Raw genomic sequence first — 13,033 nt, 5'->3', positions numbered from 1 at the left:
AGCATCACCCAGCCACCTTGCCCGATGCTCCCTTGCCACTCACAAACCCCTCCCTTGCCAGTAACACACCTGTCATCTGTGAGACGGCTGCTCTTGCTTGCCTGTTACTTGTGCACAGGCTGCCACTCACCTGCCAGCTGCCTGTCCCAGAGGACACACTCACATGCTTGGCCACGCATGCAGCACTTGTCACCTTCACCTGCACTGCCCCTCCTCCTCTGCCATCACCTCCCCTCTGCCCCAGCCATGGCCACAAGCCCCGCCAGGCCACATGTGTCCCCTTCAGGTGATCTCATGCCCACCGCTGGAAGGAAGATGATGCAAGGTTTAGCCAGCTGCTTTACCGGACAGGATGGTTCGCTGTGTCTGGGTCGAGGGCGGTGACCATCCCCACGACAGAGCCAATGTCCGCATCCTCCTGGACCTCCATCAGGTTGGAAGGGGGCCGGAACTCAGGGGGCTCGTCGACGTCCAGCACCGAGACTCGCACAATGGTCTGGTCCCGGAAGGTGCCCAGGTCCACGAACCGCGGGTCCACAAACTTATTGAGGGCCTCCACCACGACAGTGTGCACTTTTTTCGACTCATAGTCAAGAGGCTGGGGCAACAGGAGAGGGTTAGCCATACCCAGCCTGAGAAGTCCCCCTGCTACCCTTCCTTCACCAGAGGCATCAGAGGCAGCACTAAAGCCACTTGCTCCCCAGGCAGCAACCTCCATGGGAGGCTGGGAGCTCTCGCACCCATGCTCTGGCCTCCCACCAGCAGCACCCACACCGAGGGGGGGCAGAAGAGGAAGACTCCAGTCTGCTCCTCACAGGACCCCCAACCAGGCTGCACAGGGTACAGGCAGCCAGGATTCACTTGAAAGACAGCACACTGTGTGCTGCAAGTGAGCAGGTTTTGATCATTAATCACCCTGCTATTGTTTCTACAAGGGAGGTGAGCTGAATGCAGACGCCTTGGTGAACAATGATTCTTTCTTGCCTGCATCAAGTGTTTGCTTCATTGTTTTTGCAACCAAAAGCAGATACAGTCAAAGTGATGTTGGTCAGGTATAATAATTAGGTGGGGATATTTCTCCCCTAACAGGTGCTATCAATAACAGCTGTAAGCACTTGTCTCTGTGGTCCTGCGCACAGCTTCACCTATGCACAACTCACTTCTTCACTGCCACCCGGGGAGCCGCCCTGTGCAGGCTCCAGCACACACTGTGCTGCTGCTCCTTTTCAGCCTTTCCTCCCAGACACAGGTCTGCGTTTTGCCATCCAGGCAGAACAGAAGCAGGTCTCTCCCTGCACCTGCAGGCACAAAAACGCAACTGCTACTGCTAGAGCAGTGCTCAGAGGACAATTTATTTCAACTCAAATGCAGCAGCAGGAGTCCCCAGCAGAAAGGGCCCTCCTAGAGATCTGTGCCCTCCCTACCCAAACAGCTTTTCTCATCTCTCACCTTCTGTACTGTGATGACAGCCTCTTGGGTATTGCTGTCTGTGGTGACTTTGAACATCTCCACCCCTTCCTCATCCTTCACCCGATACATCATGTCCGTGTTCTCCCCGACGTCAGAATCCTCTGCCTTCACCCTCCCGATGGCAGTGCCCACAGGGGCAGTTTCAACAATGCTGAACTGATACATCTCTGGAGGAAAAAAAAGGTACTAGGGTCACTGCTTCTGCCTTTGAACCCTTTCCAGCCTGATATGATCCTTCACGTATGTCCCTGGGTGTACCCTTGGACTACGAGGGCTGCCCAAACTCTACCAGTGTCTATAGTCCAGAATGCCCTACTAGGAGAAACACATACCCCAGCCAAAAACAAGGGCTGAGGGAAAATAATTGGGGAGCACTGATGTTTCAAGGTACCAGGTAAAGTAAGGGCCGATTTCACTGTATGGATACTGCCCTGCAATCAGTGTTTTCTGATTCTTTGCAATATTTACCATTTCTAATTTCTAGGAGATGCAGCTAAAGAGCTGAGCCTCCTCCAGCTGCAGCACCCTTTCTGGTCTGCCAGCCTCACACTGCTAGTCTCTGCAGCTGGTGTGCACTGCAGAGATCGCACAGCCCACTCTTCGCAGCAGGATCCTCATTTGGGGAGGGTCCCAGAGAAGACACAAGCTTGACCCACAGGCCACTAGTAGTGACTTGGAAAAGAGCTGTCCTGTCACCAGACTGCTGTGAGCTGGGCAGCATCATGGTACCTCACGTTGTGGCAGAGCGTGCCAAACTCTGACACAGCAGCAAGGAGGGACCAGGCCAGCAGCTGACAGCCAAGTCCCTGGCCAAGCTCCCAGGAGACAGCAGCACGACAGACTGGGCTGCCTTCTCCCTCAGCACTGCTGAGAGAGGGGTCAGGAGAGGGCCACCTCTGCTCCCCCCACCACACAGCCCTGCTCACGCCCAGGACTAGCACTGGGAGCAGGGGTGCTTGTCTGGGGCCCTGGACAGGCTCAGCCAGGGCAGCTGCTGCCCCATCACCCTGCCAGGCAGGGACGCATTCAGACCCAGGCAAGGAGCTACACATGCTATGGTACCTTGGTGCCGCCACCCTGCGAGCGGGGCTTGCTCACCCTGCAGACATGTGCCAGGCTGTGCTGGGAGCTGAGCTTCTGTCCCAGCACCCACAAGGGGCCAGGACCAGGACAAGGACCAGTGCTCACCCCCCACTGCTGTCAGCACTTACTCTGAGGGAAGCGTGGTGGGTTGTCATTGACATCGGTGACTACGATGGTGACTGTGGTGGATCCAGACAGGCCACCCAGCTGTCCCGCCATGTCCGTTGCACGGATCACCACCTCATACCGGTCCTGCGTCTCACGGTCCAGGTCAGCCACGGCTGTCCGGATCACACCTGGAAACCAGCAGGACAGCATGAGCACAGGCAGGTCGCAGAGCGTCTGCCAAGTGACAGATGGGGTGAGGCTGGAAGAGGCTCCTGGAAATTACCTCATTCAAGCCCCAGCTTTAAACAGGATCAGCTAGATCTCTCAGCCTCTCCGCATATGGCGGATGCTCCAGTACTTCACCCAGTCTTCATGGCGTTTTCCTGGACTCACTCCGGTATGCCAACATCTCGCTTTTATTTCGCAGCCCAGAACCAGACACAGCACTTGTCGTCTCAAGTGAGATGTGCCGAGAAGAGGGGATGGGTCAACCCCCTCGACTGCTGGCGACGTTCCTCCCAGCAGCCCTAGGTGCTGTTGGCTGCCTCCGCCACAGCAGCACGTTGCTGGCAACAAACATCTGCTGGGCCCTGGCGCAAAGGGGAGCAAACCCTTCTGCAGCCCTCACAGAGGTCACGTAAACAAAAGCTGGCTGAGGGGAGAAAAGGGCTCTGGAGAGAAGAACAAGCCCAGTGGATTGTCAGCTAAGTGGAAACACCCCTCCCCAAGCCCAGGAATGGCCACAGGCCCAACCTGATCCCAAGCAGGTCTCTGCGGCCAATTCGCAGGCACGTTGCGTGAACGGTTCACGACTGCTGCTTCTGCTGTGGGCTAGCAGTAGCTCTGACAGGGTTCAACTCCAGCTCAGAGGAGGTTTGTACTGCTCTCCAGAGAGGCCAGGAGCAAGCGTGAAGGACTGCCGGGGGCCAGAGGCACGGGAGCGAGAGGACTTGCCCAGATGCAGGGGCTGCATGGGGCCAGCCCCAAGGTTTGCACAGGAAGGCTGTGCTAGAGCTCAGGCTGACTCACAAAACCCCTTTGGCGCAAATCTGCAACAGCCCACTTATCCTTATCTGCTCAGGCGGGAGCCAGGCTTGCTGCAGCATTCCTAACAGAACACTGGTACTCCAAGCCCACAGTGGCACCTGTGAAACCGAGCTTGGCTTGTGGCCCAAGCATGCCTGGAGGCCCCCATATTTGATTTGGAGAATGAGGGGGAGCTGTCTGCACAAAACCCCTCATTTTCCAAGGTCCTGCTGAGTTGAGACCAGAAATTATATACATGCTCTGTGTCAGGGGGTGAGAATGCACTAGGGACCATAAAGCTTAACAAAATGTATAGTATGTTAGTACTTTTTATAAAAATGAAGTATCTTAAAAAAAAAAGTGTTTATAGATACCAGTAGTCATCTGGGCTTGGTGGAAATGACCAGAACTAAAATATATAGGAATGTAAAAGAAGAAACAAAGAGTAGTAAAACCCAGAAAACACTGGCCATGGCAGAAGCTACAACTTCTTATGTCACCCAGGAGTGCTTAATTTACATGGAAATGAAGCAAAGAAAAAAAATATATTTTGAGAATGAAAGAAAGGAGTAGAAATGAGTCTGGCCTGAGGTGGCACCAGGGGCACGCATGAGTGCATACAAGGTCATTAGCAGCACATTCGCAGTCCCACTATACCACCAACACCCCAGAGCAGCTAGGAATCAGCTTAAAATCCCCTCCAGCTCAGTTTCTTAACATTCCCACAGATTTAGACATTGTTTTCTGTTTTTGTAATTGCCCTCTCTTCCAGAATTTTCTATTTAACTATTAGCTTTACCCCCTACTGTGAACTGCAAATTCTATCCTTGCTTTGTTTCACCAGTAATCCTGCCTGGTGTCAGGAAAGATGCTGGAGGGGGGTTGCCTGGCTGTGCGGTGTGGGTCTCCAGTGAGGGGGTCTGACCTGGAGGGAACAAGGAACTCCTCCCTGGCCAAGCAAATGGCAGAAAGTCATCCAGTTGCTCTCAGCAACTTGCAAGACATTTGCTGACGCAACAAAGCGACCCATGACAGAGCATCACAACCATCCAAGCCACCTGGCTCAAGGCAGACACTTCTGGAAGGGAAGCCTTCAGCACAACCTGAGCACAGTGGAGGGGAGAGCTGTGGAAGCTGCAAGGAGGCAAGATGTGGCTTCAGGGACAGACCCTGAGGCTTCCAGGCATCAACCCTCTACAGCCAGTGGGTTGCCACAGTTTCCCCATTCATGTGTCTGGTGTGACCTTGTGCACCTCCTGACAAAGTCTGTAGGAGGACAGCTCACACGAAGGAGCCACCGGTGCCGTGGCCCAAAGGCAGTCAGAAATGCCACTGAGCTGGGAGGATGAGCTTCCCTCCACCTTTGCATGACATTACAGGTGTAGCAGGAGCTGGCAACACTGTTCTGGAGACATTTCTCTCTCCCTTCTTTCTGAAACTAGCAATTATTCCAACGATTATAATTGTTAGGATTTACGATAAAAGGCATAACCACCATTCCAGATCCTTGCAGCTCCCCAGCTCTCACAGACAGGCACAACTGTCACTCAGCTTCCCCTGTCCCTCTCATTTTGGTTCTGTAATTACCTGGACTCCCACTGCCTTCAGCCCCATGAGTTCAGAGCAGGCTCTGTCTCACCACCTCTCCAGCATTTCCAGCATCTGCCTGTTTACACACCGGGGTGACGCAGCCCTGCTGTCGTTCGAGCACCAAGGTCCACGCTCCCAGCCAGCGTGCGGCTGAGACGCAGCACGAAGCACTGCAGAATTTCTGCTAGGCAGCATCCCAGCCTCTCCACAGCAAGATGGCAGGTGTTCACCCTGTGACGGGGCCCAAGGCCTGCACTGGCTCCCTCATTCATCCTGGGTCTGTTCACAGGAAGCCATTTGACCAGGAGTCCCACCCCTCATCCAAAAGGGGCCGAGGCAGCACAGACGAGGGAGCGATGAATGCACCTCCAGGCACACGTCCCAGCAAGAACTGCAACCTCCCATCTGAGAGCAGGCAGGACTGGCCTTGCACAAGCACCATTTGCCCAGGGCTGCACGGGACTGGCCTCAGCTGGTTACACTTACAGGCCTCTCCTGCCACTCCACTATGAATACAAAACCGTTATTTCTGGGCAAGCACTAGCTCATTGAAATTTAAGCAATTCTGTTAATTAACGGGGTCTGAAGCATTTTATAATGAAAATGATTTATGTCAGCACAATAGTGATGAATTGGGATGAGAGGGAAAAAGCTCATGCATTCACCAAAGCTGTAATGACTTAACTGAGCTGCTCATAATGATATAGCTCATAATACGCCATGCAAGATGGGAGGAAAGTACTCGGGCACTTCCCAGAACACCTCCAAGGTCACCCGTCCCAGCGGGGAGCCAGTCCAGGCCATTTGGCATGTGCAGAGCAGGGCAGACAAGCGGCCCCAGATGGCTCTGGTTCTTCTAGTGGCACGAGGCAGACAAAATCCTTGTCTTTGACAAGGGTGCAGACCGAGCAGAAACCACCTCCTGCCAAGATGCATGCTGTTTGTCCAGTCCATCCTGGCAAACTGGGGTCTGAAGCAGATGAACTGCCCCATGCCCCAGGCCTCCAAGAGCCCCAGCAGGATTGCCACTGAGAAAGCTGGTCCACATGAAGTTGCATGAGCCACACCAGGCTACTACCTGAAGTGTCGGGCTGGTTTTGTCTTTTAGGCTGATGTACCACATACCATTTGCTAGCGGCCTTTACAAATCAGGGTCTCCAAACATACTCCACACCAGCTCCTTGAATATGGCACTGCCACAAACACCCACGAGCAGCAAATGGCATGGTGCCATCTCCTAGAGCCATAAGAGCCTTTGGTCCCAAAACCTGACCCCTAGAGACTCTGCAAGAGCAGCAGCAACTGATGGTGGCAGACCTGTTCTCAGGGTGCAGAGACAGAAGAGGCAGGGACCTCTACTGCTGTGTGTGGAACATGGAAAAGTCCTCGCTGTCATCTCCCAAGATTCACCTTCTTTCCAGCCAGAAAAACTGCCAAATTTTGTCCTTCTCAGACACTGCTAACAAAGCAAGAACAACCTCCAGCTCAGACTTATCTCCCTAATTCTTGTCAGCATCTGTTGTAGTTGAGTAATACAGACGCATGGTGACATATCCTCTGGTACAAGGCACATGTGGCTTTCCTGCATGATCCAGATTAATCAGTATAATTACCAGACAAGGGGACACTTACAGCATCACATAAACACCATCAAATCTGCTCGAATGGGAGACACTCTTTGGGTGATAAGAACAAAGCAGGACAAAGCACTCAGCAGGTAACTGCCTTCCAGGAATCCCATCATTATGGGCTTTGCTTTGCTCTTGGATACTTCTAACTCAGATGTCCACATCCTTGGAGATCCTCTCGACCCAGCTGAGGGCAGTCAGGAGCAACATGCTCCCTGCCACAAACTGCAAAGCCAGAAAGTTGTGGAGTAATGTACATGGAAGTATCCTGAAGAGGTCTTTGGTTTAACTACAGCTCAAAGCAGGCAGTCTCCAAAGGCAGCAGGGCCACGTCCAGTGAGGTTTTGAGTATCTCCAAGGATGGAAATGCCACATTCATGGTGGAAAGTCTTCTCCTCCTGCAATTTTTGTCTTTTTACAGTGCATGCCTAAGAAGAGTCTGGCTCTGTCTCCTCTATGTCCCCTATTAGGTAGCTGGATAAAACAGATTCATTTCTCCTAGCAGCTGGGTCAGTTAAAGCAAGCAGACTCTGCCTCAGCCCAATGGTGGCAAGGCAGCTGCCAGACAGACTGCAGATTCCTCACTTGTGCCCACACCTGCCTGCAGGGACACAGAAATACCAATGTATCTGCCAAGACACAAGCGCTGCTTCAGGCATACATCCTGGAGGAAGTTAGCCCACTGCAGACAGGGTCTTAGCCCCAAGAACAAGCACTTCATCCACTACACACACAGCCCTCCTTCCTATCTTTCAGCTCAGGAGAATCTGGGAGGCAGAAGCTACAGGTGGTCTGAGCAAGGTACTGGACACAAGGATCAGCAGGTTCATGGCTCTTCAGCAAAACCAACTAAGCAGCGAAGTTAATCGGAAGGGTGCAACCTGGGGATTTCTAATGCAGTATCTTCTGTAGCAGACGGCCAAGTCCTTTTCAAACCAGGTGTGCCCCATAGTTGCTAGGGCAGCCCCCCCAGAGACAGAGCTAGTGCCACTGTTCAGAGAGGAGCATCTAGCAGCAGCTTGCTCCTGGCTGGATCACCCTTGCCCATGCCAGTGCAGTGGCCTGGACGGAGGCACCCGCAGTGAGCTCGGACCTAGATGGGCCAGCACAATTACCCTTCCTTTGTCTCTTCTTTTAGCAGCTAAATCCCTCATCATTTAATATTAATCCCCACTGCACATTAGTAGATATACCCTAGTTTCCTCAAGGCAACCAAACATACAGTTTGGTCCCAAATCAACTGAAGTTCCTGCACCAGTCTCTGAAAAGCACTATTAACATTCAGTTTTGCTAATAAGAGCACCTCATAACAATATGCACGGCTTCTCTGCAGACTGCCATCACCCATGCTCAGAGTCCCTTGTCCCTGTGCACAGCTCTGGTGAATAAGCTTCTGGGATGGGGCACAGACCTGTGTAAACCCATGAGCGCACAGACATGCACATACCAGTATCTGTGTTTCCAGGCTCCAAGGATCACTTGTAACAAACTGGCAAGAGTAGCAGAGAAACTCGTTCTGCCTCCCACCACACAAATTGAACAGTTCGTCAGCCCAGTTCAGCATGCAGCATGTTGCCAGCAACAACTCCTCTCCCAGTCTACCCTTACTACCCGGGGACTAGGTCTGTGGCTGGGTCTCCAAACAAGGCAAAGCTGACAGGTAAGGACGAAACAACTAGTGATTGCACACAAATAACCATAAACTTCATCCCAGCAGGCCAGTATTTCTTGTGCTGCTCTCCCCGGCACAAGTACCTCTTAAGCCCTTGCTGGCTAAGCCTCCAAATCAGGAGGCAGGCTCTACAACTCAGGAGCTGTTTTAAGTAATCATAAATGCCAGACTGCATTTCAGTTAGCCTTCTAAGTCCTTCTGCCTTTTCCCTGCATACAGCAGAATGACAGATTTTAAAAACAGCATCTTCCTTTCAATAAAAAGCAAGATCCCCATGCACTCTCCCGAGCTGACAAGCTGGGCTTTTAGGCAAGCAGCAAATATCATGAGGCCTACGAAGTTACGTGCTGTGATTGTTCTGTAGCAGTCAGTATCCCTGCAAAGGGATGAACAAGACTGCTGGAGCCAAGGGCACCAGGTTGTACCCCCTTTCTGGGTGTCGAGTATTTTCAGGTTTCCTCCTGAGCCTGTGGGCAGGGATTGCAGGCAGCAGCGAGTCTCCAGCCATGCTGGCCAGAGAGGAGAAAGGCCATTGCAAAGAACACTCGAACAGACATGAGCAGGCAGGCACAGCTGCCTGCAAAGAGCTTTGCCCCTATAAAGGTGAATAATCTGCAGAGGTAGAGAATGCAGGGTGATATAGAGCAATATGAAAATTTGGCCTGCAAATTTAACTGCACTCTGATTTCTCCTCTCTTATAAATAGACTGGGATTCCTATACTCTCTGTGCCCATCTCAGCACCTGAAAAGCATAAGTTAGAAAGATCTTGGTGAGGATGGGCTTCCTGGAGCTAGAAGAGGAACTAGCAGTAAACCTCTGGAGCCATGTCCTGCTGGGCAAAGCTGGGGCTCACAGCCCCCGCAGTCACGAGCCTGTCCCACAACCAGTCAGCAGCCCGCTGTGAGGTGAGAGAGGGGCTCTCTGCAGTCAGACTGAAGTGCTCTCACCCAGAGGCAACACCCACCACCAACAGCAGAAGTGTCTGTTTTGCAACAGAAGCGGCAAAGCACACATAGGTGCTGACTACTGTAAAAGCACAGCCTCCTCCAGCAGGAGCACAAAACAGTGCAATGCAGCTCACCTGCTACAGAGAGCAGACAAAGATCAGCTGCACTCTACCTGCAAACTGAGAATGAATGAGGAAGGCAGCACAAAGCCCAAATATGACTAATGCCTGCAGGCTCTTGCAAGGAACCTAGGGGATATTCTTAAAAATAGCACAGAAACAAAACTCCAAAGTTTGTGCATACAAAGCTCCCCACTCATACACCAAAAAAGCCATACTAGACCTTCAACACATGCAGGGTATGTTCTAGGACCTGATTTGAAGTACACAACACAAACCCACAGACAGTTTCAGTGTCTGAAACTTAGTTCTGAAAGCACAAGAGGTAATGGCTGGTGTATATGAAAAAGAAAAGCTCAAATACATCAGTTGTGCTTTTTCTTGGCCATCGTTCAACACTGGAAACTGGAATTATTCTCCACAGCTTTGTGGACACCAGCAAGTGCCATGCTGCAGTGCCCACTATTCCAGTGGGGACATTTATTTGCTTGTCCCCCTCCAAAACAACATCTGACACACTATGGGAATTGGGGGCTTATTGAGTGGTAGGACTTGGCATAGCATGGCATCCAGATGGTTTGGGTCCGCTTTTGAAAGGTCCATCGAATCCAAAATCCCAGCTGAATACTACAGCTAGTAACATCCAAGAAGAGGAGACAAACTAAGCAACCTAGACACAGTTCATACCCTGTACCCAAGTGTGCAAATCACATGTACTTGTACGTGCAACACCTATGCTATGAAGGACACTGAAAAGAGCTGGTTCCAAAGGCAAGGAAGGAGTTGGAAGGAGTCACTGGCTTAGGTGGCGTGCAAGGGAGCACATGCATGCATGGACCTGCAAGAAAAGGTGGAGAAGGAGGTCAAAACCAAAAGGGGAAAACAAATTGTTCTTCATTACCATATATTATAAGAAATGTAACATGACAGGTTTTTATGGTTCTTTTTATGGCCATTAATAACAATGGTGGCTCTGAGAGTTACACTGCCGCTACGGATAATTAAATCTTATACTCCGGGCAGAAGCTGGGCCACCCAGGGCAGTCAGGCCAGGATTCCCATATGGAACACTAAAAACGTATTCAAAGTGCAGAGTGGGAGCAGGATAAGATTTGCTTGGGTGGATGTGCTGGCTCCTGGCCAGTACCAAAGAGACACGATGAAACGACATCCCGCCTTGGCACCGTCAGTCCTGTACCTGCTGCCCCTAGCAGCGCATCCATGCAGGCTAGCGCTGACAGCAGGGCACGCAGCTCACACCAGGCACAAGGCCACAGGCGGTGCAGGACAGACTGCAGCCACATCTTAAGCGGCTGGCAGGCAGAGCTGCACACCACATTCCTGGAGTCCCGGCGAGCAAGCTATGAAAGACTATTCACAGCTCAGACATCACCAAAGAGTCAGCCCCAGTACCTGCTTTAGGGGTCAGATATTCTGGAAACAGACATGGTCAAGAGGGGCCAAGGACCCTTCTGCAGACTGTCAGCAGTTTTGCTTTTATGAATCACAAGCAAGTACAACAGTAAATCAACCCCTCCAGTGTATGAAACAACCAGCTTGAGAATTAAGACACAAAAAGTCAAGGAATCAAGAAGCTTGGATTCCCAGAGTGACATTAATTCTCAGCACAGTCCCACAGGGCACATTTTAGTTTATGCCTTAATACAGAGCATTAACGTTGTTGCAGGAAGCTGAGCCTCTGCACATCCTGGCTCCCAGTGGTCCTTCTTCATTCTAGCAGCCAGGCTTCCACTCACACAAAGCTGTCTCAGACTAAGAGGACTTCACATGCACCTGAAATTTTCAGTGTTGAGGCTATTGCTCATCCACCTCCCTCCCTGCACCCCCAATAAAACAAAGCAAATCAGGGAGAGAAGAAAGCTCAGGTGCAGCAGCTTCTACGCCACGAGCGGGTGCAGCCCCAGGCTTGCTCTTGTACGCTCTCCCTAGCACACCAGCCTCTGTCCAGACACTAGCACTTTCCACCACGTAACCCAGCTCTGCTGTCAGGTGTGCTTAGTAGCTAGCCAAATTTGAGCTTTCTGCCAATGGCAGCCAGGGCTAGTGGCACAGACAGGGCTGTGACTGGCTTCACCATGCACACCACGCAGGCTTTCAGGAAGCACATGGTTTCATGCGGATGCAGAGTCTCAGGGACACATACCTTCCTTACACCAGAGCCTCCAAACAAATTTCACCGTCTTACATAAAAACAGCCTTAGAAAATATCTATTAGCACAGATACAGGTCAGCCTGACAGTGACTTGGCACTTCAAGTCCAGGGGTTGATCTCAGCCTGTGTTACTGCAGTTCAGCAATAAGCGGGGGGATGACTTTGCTGTCCGGCTTTCCAGTAAGAGCTGCAGCTACCCATCCTGCTTGTCCTTTGACAATTTTTCATTAAATTGTGGGCACTTTATTGCATGCTTTGTGACTTAAATACCTCTTATTAGCATTTGACTGTCATCCCTTCTTAAAAAGCTTCCAAGGCTCCCATTAAGGGTAATGAGAGTCACACTCCTGGGAGGCAAGGAGAATATATACCCCAACATCTCCTGGTTATGGTCTACTCTAACCAGTATGTCAGAGCATCATCTGCTAGGGATTTATTACAGAGGCATTTTACAACAGGCTCTATTATAAGTTATTAAGGAATGGAGCAGCTTCTACTGTTCTTTCATTAAATATTAATAGAACATTTATAAACCAATCCTTAATTTAAAGTGTTACCTTTAATCAAAGCCCTGGTGATAACAATGCAGCCTTCGGTAAGGCCCCTCTGGTAGTACTTAAACCTTTCACACTGAAATTTTATGTGCCTGTGGTTGTGGGTGCAGTCCTGCTCTGGGCATAGAGCACAGAGGAGCGCTGGCTGGTGCAGGCACAGGCAGGGCACTCTGGGCTGGCAGCTACAGGTCTGGCTCCATAGTGCTGCCTGCTGCAGGCACTGCATGGAGCCAGACAGCAGCCTGCAGAGCTGTTGAGCTTCCTCTCCAACACCCAGTGCTGTCTATGGCACAAGTACCCCAGCACCAACAGCCAGCATGGAGGTGCAGGCCAGCTGGCACACAGCCACACACTGAACACACAGGATGCGTGGCCACAACCAGATACCCTGACGAACCACACAGACTGCCCCAGCCCTGCTAGGTGCTGCTCACCTGTTTTACTGTCCACAGTAAAGTGCTGCTCGCCCTCCAGCACACTGTAGGCTACCCGGGCACTGCTCCCATATGTGGGGTCATCAGCATCAGATGCCATCACCTGCATCACAGAGGTGCCTGCAGCAGTGACAAGGAGGAAAACAAGTCAGGGAGGAGGTGAGCAGAGCAATGCAAACATCAGGGCCAGGGGCTGACAGAACAGGAGAGCAGGGGCCAACATTGAT

At 51.6% G+C, this 13,033-nt stretch overlaps 1 protein-coding gene across 1 annotated transcript in view; it reads right to left on the bottom strand.

Annotated features, from left to right (window-relative positions):
- The window catches only part of CDH22 (cadherin 22, type 2), a 57,372-nt gene that overhangs the window by 27,623 nt on the left and 16,716 nt on the right, over positions 1-13,033 (bottom strand). Inside the window, exons 3-6 of the mRNA XM_010284425.1 lie at positions 12,807-12,926; positions 2,682-2,849; positions 1,450-1,637; positions 345-598 (exon numbers count right to left, since the gene is read on the bottom strand). Of these exons, the coding sequence (XP_010282727.1) occupies positions 345-598; positions 1,450-1,637; positions 2,682-2,849; positions 12,807-12,926 (730 nt within the window). The remainder of the gene's footprint in view (positions 1-344; positions 599-1,449; positions 1,638-2,681; positions 2,850-12,806; positions 12,927-13,033) is intronic.

Source organism: Phaethon lepturus, unplaced genomic scaffold, assembly GCF_000687285.1.
Source record: "Phaethon lepturus isolate BGI_N335 unplaced genomic scaffold, ASM68728v1 scaffold4363, whole genome shotgun sequence".
Lineage (NCBI taxonomy): Eukaryota > Metazoa > Chordata > Aves > Phaethontiformes > Phaethontidae > Phaethon > Phaethon lepturus.
Note: the sequence above shows the minus strand (reverse complement) of the source record. Positions and strands in the feature narration are given on the sequence as shown.